Here is a 7,780-nt window from a genome sequence, read left to right as displayed (position 1 = left end):
AAACTATCTTGGGAATTCTCCCCATGATAGATATGACCAAATCGAACATCATGTCTTTGCAAGACATACATCAATACATGGCTTTGTACTTTTAATCTCGCTGGCTGCGCTTCTAGCTGCAAGAGGGGACTGGTTACGGCCTATAGGATCTTGATCAGATCGAAGGACGCTCTCCAGTACCTCCGATTTTAGTGTCGGCCAGCCTGGATCCCGCCGCCAGGGGCAGTTCAAAGCGCATACGCTGTACATTTATATCAGTGGCAAAGCTTCCCCAACTTCTAGCTTTGGTAGCATCCCCAGCTGATTCATTTCTTGGTACATCTCGAAGATACTTTCCATGGTATCCACAAATCCTGTCCATCCCAACCTTCGAGCCTACACTGTAGTTAGTCGACAATAGTATAAGGTGACTGGGCTCTCCCCATATGAGCTTACCTTGTTCATGCTCAATGGCCCGAATGTCATAAACACCGTGTCTGAAAAGGTGAAGTTTCCTTCGATATCCTCAAAGGGGTCGAACGTTAGGTGATCTCTATCCTGAATCCTCTTCCATGCTTTCTGATTCTCTGGGTCTTGTGCCCAGCTAAGGATCGTGAAAGACAACAATTCAACAATGGGCGGTCCATAGCTTTGGAGCTTGGTATTAGTAAAATTGAACAGCATGTATATGACTTATGAATTCGACTTACCCCATCGGTGAATCTTTTCCACCATTCAGCTTCAGCTCAAGTAGTCCAGACTCTTGATCGGGAGGCGGTAATACACCTTTCTCCACTCCAAACCACCTCACGTATTCTGCAAAGATACGGTCCCAAGATATCGGACTCGTGTCTTGGCTATTAAAAGCCTGGTTCTTGCACTTATCCTCCAAGATTGCCCACTCGCTGAGATAGCCAGTCAACCGAGCAGTTCCGAAGTGAGAACAATTTTGTTGCCAGAATGACCAAGAGCTCGGAAAGCGTAGGGGGAGGTTACGCTCGGCGTTGACAGCGGCGTAGACTGCAAACGGGTATAGAGCGCACATCTGGGCTGTCATGGAGGAGCCGATGATCCATGGTGGTCGTATAATGTTCCACTCAACCTCATATTTCTCACAGTACTCAAACAATAGATCTTCCTGAGCATAGTAGAAATTCGGTCCTAAGTGACGGGGCTGAGGGTCGGATTCCACGTTCGGAGTACGCGCACGGCCAATGTGCGGGCCATAATTCTTTGCTCCTGTCTGGAGAAGGAATCGCTTTGGTCTAATACCAGCCTGCGGAATAGCCCTGAGGAAGTTTCGAAGCAGCGCTGAGTTGACATCGAGTAGCTCCTGTTGATTGGACCATGCCCGCTCACCTGGAGGCGGTCTAGGTTGCAAGTAGGCATAGAAGAAGATATAGTCCACTTGAACTCCGGCAAGTTCAAGGGTTTTGGCAATGGTCGCTGGCTCTGCCTGCAAATCACATGAAATATGCTGGATTCGATTGCGAAGCTCTGCTGGGATGAGGTTCATCATTTCAGCCGGAAGTGGACGTCTCGACAAAGTGAACACTTTTGCCCATCTTTGTGGTGAGTCCAGAAGCGCCAACAACGTATTGTATCCAGAGATCCCATTGGCTCCGGTAATCAGAGCCGTAAGGCCAGTCAACTTCGGATCAAATTGGGGCAAGTTGTGGTAGATACCGCTGTCGCGGCAGGGATAATTTGCCGAGCTCATTGTTGGATACTGTTTGTATCCGTGGGAGCTCAGTGTGAGGTGATTGTACTGCTTGAAACCCTGAGTTATCCATCTCTTTTATCACTTCTCTTTATACATGTTGGGTGCCTGTTGTCGCAATTCAGCCTTGCAGGATGGCCCCTGAAATGGGGTGGGGGTGGGATGAGCCTTTAAACCACGGTCCTCGGTACTTCAGGCCTGGGGAACGTTGGACCCAGTCAGATTCTCCCCCCTCTCCATATTACTGTGTTTGTCAGTCAGTCGGGGGTGGGGGTGGCGGCCACAAAATTGAACGTCCTCCGTTGTCGATTACTCTACATTCCTTTGGTCAAGGCCCGTGTTTTGTTCTGGGGAATTTTCCAAACTCACCTCCTTGTCATCTCGAGCATTCACATCTTGAGCAATACGCAGCCTCGAAAATGCCTTAGTCTCTTCCTATATCCCGCACACCGAGGCAGAAAGGATGGCAAAAATTGGATCGAACACTTGTCCCGCTTGCGGAAGAACTTACAGCCGCAAAGAGCACCTCACCCGTCACCTTATCACCCGTAGGTGGTACCCGTACCCGTCGCAAATCCAGACTCTTTTCAGGTTGTCTTGAGATCTTTTATGCCGGTAAGAATTCAAAGGTTTCTTTCTGATTATACCGCAGATACGAAGACTCGACCATTCGTCTGCATTAATTGCCAGTTGAGTTTCAATCGGAAGTGAGTAACACCCTACATCAAGCAGGCCTTCGTTTTTATGGATGCTGGGTCTTTTGCAGAGCGAACGAGTGCTAACACGGATCATGTCTATCTAGGGATGTCCATACTCGACACTTGGCAATTTGCAAGGCGCCCCGATCTTCTGCAAGACACTCGCAAGACAAGGGAGATACCCCAGAAGTTCCACAGCAAATGACCAAAAACCATGCTCCTGGGAAAGACTCTCAGAAAAGGCGCGGCCTTGATCCACCACTTATATCTTCCGACTCAGAATCTCGCTTCCTCCATTTCGAACAAAATGTCCTGGCAGAATATGCACAAAAAGCCATCCCGAACACACTGGATCTCTTCTTTCGCATTACGACAACGCGAGGGTTGGCCGGAACCTTTGACCCGGATCTATCGTCGCGTATTGGCAACGGCATACGCGCTGCGCAGATGCTTGACAACTGCAATAAGGCTAGTACCAGAGACTCGTCGCTAGGCCCTCTTGAATCGATCCTGGACTTGTCAACACCCTTTCGTTATCCTGACTGGACGAACCATGACATGGAAAACAGAGATATCAATATGGATTATGACGAAATATCCAAAGTACCTCAGTGGGACGTCCGTGGCATCGAAATGGATGTGGTTGAATCACCCCAGGTATCACCCTTCGATGATAACAGCTACATTCCCTTCAGTTTCCCTGTTCAGGTGTCTCAGGAGATCGATCCCTTATCGGCAATGAGTCAAGAAATTGTAGGTAGACTGCGAGACTCTATTGCACACAGGCCACAAAACAGTTATATCAAGTTGCGGTGGAGCCCTGAAGTTGAAAAGGAATGCATTGAGTTCTTCTCCCCGGTTAACCTGCACCGTTTTGTGGACCTTTACTGGGTCACTTGGTATATACACTGGCCAGTCATTCATAAGTCGACATTTCAGGCATCTGAGGCCCCCTGCACACTGGTCGCTGCCATGGTGCTCATTGGAGCAAGCTACTCGACCATTCCTCAAGATCGTGCTTTCGCCCGAATATATTGCGATGGGGTGGAAGAAATTGTCTTCGGCGATGAATATTTCGGTGATTCTGCCGTCTATTCGGTCTTGAATGCCGCCTGCCTCGAAAGACGGCTACGAAGTCTTCAAGCTGCGCACGCAATGTGCCTTTATCAGGCGTGGGAGGGTCATGAGACCGGAAAAAAAAGAGCCAGAAGGCACCGATTCGGCCAGGTCGTTGCTGTAGGTCTCCTTTATACTGCATGCAAATCCCTACTCACAAGGTTGCAGATGGCGTGCGAGCTAGGTTTTGCGCATGCCTCTCATGGGAACCTGGCTTCTCTTACGGAATGCAACTTCAATTGGAAAGAGTTTATCTTGAAAGAGGAGCTTATCAGGTAGTTTTGACATCCTTGATCCTCCACAGAGTGAGACTCACCTGGACTACAGGACTATGAACTATATGGCAGTCCTAGATTTCGGCTTTATTGTCATGAATAATATGCCCCCGAGAGTGTTTGTTTCTGAATTGCAAGCTGATCTCGCATGCCCAGAAGCTTGTTTTCAAGCAACATCCGCTTCTGAATGCTTTAGCTATTTGAAAGTATGGCTGTCACACCCTTTGGCAAGTGCAGGTCAGATATCGTTCTTGGATGCAGTGGAACAGCTAAGTCGCGAGAATATGAGTTGGGATAAGCTGCAGGCTTTCACCCACTTGGGATATTTGAATCTTGGCTTTCTCGCCGTTGGTAAGACCATCGTCTTCTGTGTCTTTGAATCAACTCACACCTCCTTCCTCTCAGCGATGCATTCAATCATCTTCCAGATTCGATCTTCATTCTGCTGGCAGATGCAGACAATATATACCATGCGGAATTGGCTACGGAATTGGAGCATAGTATGGAATCTCCAGGGGCTCTGTCAGACGGCAGAGGCGTTTGGGACGCCTCTTCCACCGCAAGAAATACCAGACAATCTGGCAGACCGATGGCGAAATGCTGGATTTATGAAAGACGCCAACCAGTTCTGGTTCCTCGCAAAGATTCTACTTGACAACCTGGAGAGTAATAGACATCTGAGCCCGTTTGTCAAGAAGACTCACGATTATGACGAGACGGGTATGAATCACTTGAAAAGTCTTCTAGAGAGCTATCGGAAACAATAGGAAGAGTCTAGATGTAGCAAACGATTTAGGCCAACCATCATCTAAGCCTGCCAATTAGCCCGGCAATGCCACCCAGAAACGGAACTCGAGATGGTCCCATGAATGGGCAATCAAAAGGGCCGCATAAACGAGAGGCCTTCTGGATTCAACACAAATGGCGCGATTACAAAGGCAAGAGGATTTCAGGCGGATTTCCTCTTGTACTACAGACGACCAATAACCGTCGAGAGGGAAAGGGGAAAGAGTGCATCTCTCTCGGTTTCCGTATGTTTTTCAGTTCCAGAAGTTCCATCGCAATCTCATCCGAAGTACCTCTGGTATTTAAGAAAAAAAATAAAGGAGATTGATCGTATCGTGCCAGATAAGCCTGTGGAAAATGTGGACACGGCTCGTGCCTACTGAGAAAACAGATTTGGAAAAATTGGAGTTCTCTCCCAGTGTCTTTTAAGCCTTTTGCCTGCTTGCTGCGTCTGTACAACTTATTATCGACCGTTCTGTGAGATTCTGCAGGTTTGTAAGCGTCAATCTATATTGGATCGCCAGAAGACTCGACTTCCATAGGAATAAGTCTTTCAGAGTCTGCCACGGTTTCCACCCTCCGCTTTCGCCATGTCCCTCAATATACGTTTCAATGCCTTTCCCGTTGCATTTCGGGGTATAGAATCGACGAAGGAAACCCCACCCGACAGCTCCTTGTACTTTGCCAATCTCTCCCTGCAGAAAGATTTCAACTTCTCTTCTGTCAGAGCTTCACCATCGGATCCAGGCTTCCGCACCACATAAGCCTTTGGCATCTCCACGTCCGGTTCGCCCTGTTTCCTCACCCCTATCACAGCAGCATCCAATACATGTGGATGAGAAAGTAAGACTCCCTCGATCTCGGCTGGTGCTACTTGAAACCCCCTTACCTTGATGAGTTCTTTCTTCCGATCAATGATATACCATTTCTTTGTTTTCGAGTCGCAATACATCACATCCCCTGTTTTGAAGTAGCCGTCTCCATCAATTGAATCCTTTGTAGCATGTGGACTGTTGAAATAGCCTGATATTATTGTTGGACCTCGTATACACAACTCTCCTGGGACGTCAAAGGCTGTGATATCGTTTCCATTGTCGTCTATGAGCCTGATAATCGTTCGATCAGCCACTGTCATAACCCTTTTCAAAAATTAGGACGTACTTGACGTCAAGATTTGGCATCATGCGCCCAACGCTGCCAGTATCGTCTCGCTCCGGGTAGTAGAACTTCGAAGCGACACAACTAGTCTCTGTCATGCCCCAAACTTGAGTGAACGACGTCTCGGAGCCAAGGATGGTTTGGAGTGCGTTTTGATGTTCCTTGTCCAGCGGGCCGGCCCCACAGACGACCACTTTGATCGATTTGAGGGAATAGTTATGAAGAAATGGATACTTCAACACAGCAACGGCAACTGGTGGGACGAAGACCATCTCAGTGAGTTTGTATTTTTGAATGGAAGTTAGGAAGGGCTCCATATCAAAACGACGCAGGATGTAGGATAAGTCGCCTGATCGAAGGGGTGTAACATGGGCCACCGGAACCATTGCCGCATGGAACAGCGGCAGATATAGTAAGCGGCGCGGCTAAATCCACACGACGTCAGCATATTTAGATGCTTCCTGTAGCGTCTAGCATCAGAGGCTAACCTCGTAAGGGATCGGCTGTGTTTCATTGACCAACGTGTGCTGGGCAATAAGATTGTAATGGGACAGCGCTGCGGCTTTTGGCAACCCCGTAGTCCCACTGCTGAATAGCCTCGCCGCCGTCGTCCTTTTGGAGACCTGCTCATCATCGAAGCGAATCCAGTCTCTCTCTCCACATTTCATAAGCTCTTTCCAAGACGAAAATCCTTTCGGAATTGTTTCATTGTGGCTATCGAAGGCCCAGATGTTGGACTGCGGTATGTCGCACTCTTTGCTGCTGCCACTACAGCCTGCAACAGCTCAGGCTCGGCGATGACAAACCTGGTGCGCGATGTCTTGAAGTGATGAGCAAGTTCGAAGTGAGTATAAGCTGGATTGGTCCCCGCGAATATTGCACCTGCTGCAATGATGCCCAGAAAGAGCATAGGATAGTCGATCTAGTTATTTCAGCCAAGGTCCAAGTAAAGTAGCTGGCCACTTTAGCAACAGACATTATTGAAGCTGTGAATGCAGACACAGTCTCCGGGGGTCACTCCAGCAGCATGGAAGCCTGCAGCAAGTTTTCGGATGATCACCCGAGCTTGATTTGCGGAAATCGACTTCGACGGATCAATGGCATCAACGTAAACCTAAACAGCCAGGAGAAGGCCAACATCAGAGCACTGTGATTTGAGGATCTGGGTGCTTGTTCTACGCAGGGGACTCACCGGTTTCTCTTGGTCGAACCTTGGCTTGTCGAACATCCAAGACAGGATATCTTTGTTAGGGATCGGCACCTTTTTTTGAGCAAGGAACGGCATCTTGAAGGGTCGCCAATGGCGCAAATGCTCAGACGTGGACAGATCTCGTTATATATCAACCTGGGAACAATGCACAACGGACTCCAGCTCCCAGTGCTGAGGTGCCTCGGATAAATTAGTATTGCCGGGCTCTTATGCACCCCAGATTTCGGAGCTGAGAAGTTCCGGACCGTAGTCCACGACCTGATGCCTTTCGGCATGTCTTGAAACTGATATCTGGGCAGTAAGATGTCGATTTCACACGCGATTGGCTGGTGTCATGTCAGGCTTCCCAAGATATTCGGCTATCAAAAAGCGCCGAGGCTCCTTCGGCTTCTGCCATTCTTCGCCAAGTGGCTGGCCTGACACGACCACCTTGACGGGTGTCTGATCCCGACAATTGCGGGGTTGGGCAATCCGGAGGTTTCCTGGATTTGCCAGGGGCAGGAGACGAGGCACGAAGTCCAGTGCTGGATGATGGTATTAGTGTCTATTTGGAAGAAGCATTATTTCAATAACATCAGCCTCGCTGCAAAGCTGTATCCTGTCCACCGAGGTGGGATGAGACTGTGCACGCCTCCCTATCAAAGACACAACCTACCCAGATGGGGCCTGTGAGAGAATGACGGAGTCTGGTAGACGATGGTCCTTCGCAAAGAGGGCTGGAAGAGCCTGCTTGAGCTGCAGAGCTCGCAAGGTCAAATGCAATGTTGAAGAGCAAGGTCCACCATGCAGCAATTGCATGACCGATAGTGTGAACTGCCATGTCCAGAAGAGCAGAAGG

The 7,780-nt window shown here is 48.9% G+C and overlaps 3 protein-coding genes across 3 annotated transcripts; 1 reads left to right on the top strand and 2 right to left on the bottom strand.

Annotated features, from left to right (window-relative positions):
• Positions 1-249: 249 nt before the first annotated feature.
• AYL99_10567 (hypothetical protein) lies at positions 250-1,699 on the bottom strand (the record flags this gene model as incomplete). Its single annotated transcript, XM_018842073.1, has 3 exons — positions 250-375; positions 436-628; positions 690-1,699. The coding sequence occupies 3 exons, from the start codon at positions 1,697-1,699 to the stop codon at positions 250-252; spliced, it is 1,329 nt and encodes a 442-aa protein (XP_018688961.1).
• An 899-nt stretch (positions 1,700-2,598) lies between these two features.
• Positions 2,599-4,555, top strand: AYL99_10566 (hypothetical protein; the record flags this gene model as incomplete). The annotated part of the gene is made up of 3 exons (XM_018842072.1): positions 2,599-3,633; positions 3,682-3,788; positions 3,841-4,555. The coding sequence occupies 3 exons, from the start codon at positions 2,599-2,601 to the stop codon at positions 4,553-4,555; spliced, it is 1,857 nt and encodes a 618-aa protein (XP_018688960.1).
• A 572-nt stretch (positions 4,556-5,127) lies between these two features.
• Positions 5,128-7,017, bottom strand: AYL99_10565 (hypothetical protein; the record flags this gene model as incomplete). The annotated part of the gene is made up of 6 exons (XM_018842071.1): positions 5,128-5,680; positions 5,736-6,157; positions 6,221-6,387; positions 6,486-6,654; positions 6,709-6,846; positions 6,925-7,017. The coding sequence occupies 6 exons, from the start codon at positions 7,015-7,017 to the stop codon at positions 5,128-5,130; spliced, it is 1,542 nt and encodes a 513-aa protein (XP_018688959.1).
• Positions 7,018-7,780: the final 763 nt, after the last annotated feature.

Source organism: Fonsecaea erecta (genome assembly GCF_001651985.1).
Source record: "Fonsecaea erecta strain CBS 125763 chromosome Unknown Scaff11, whole genome shotgun sequence".
NCBI lineage: Eukaryota > Fungi > Ascomycota > Eurotiomycetes > Chaetothyriales > Herpotrichiellaceae > Fonsecaea > Fonsecaea erecta.
The sequence above is the reverse complement of the archived record's forward strand: the minus strand, read 5'-3'. Positions and strand labels throughout refer to the sequence as shown.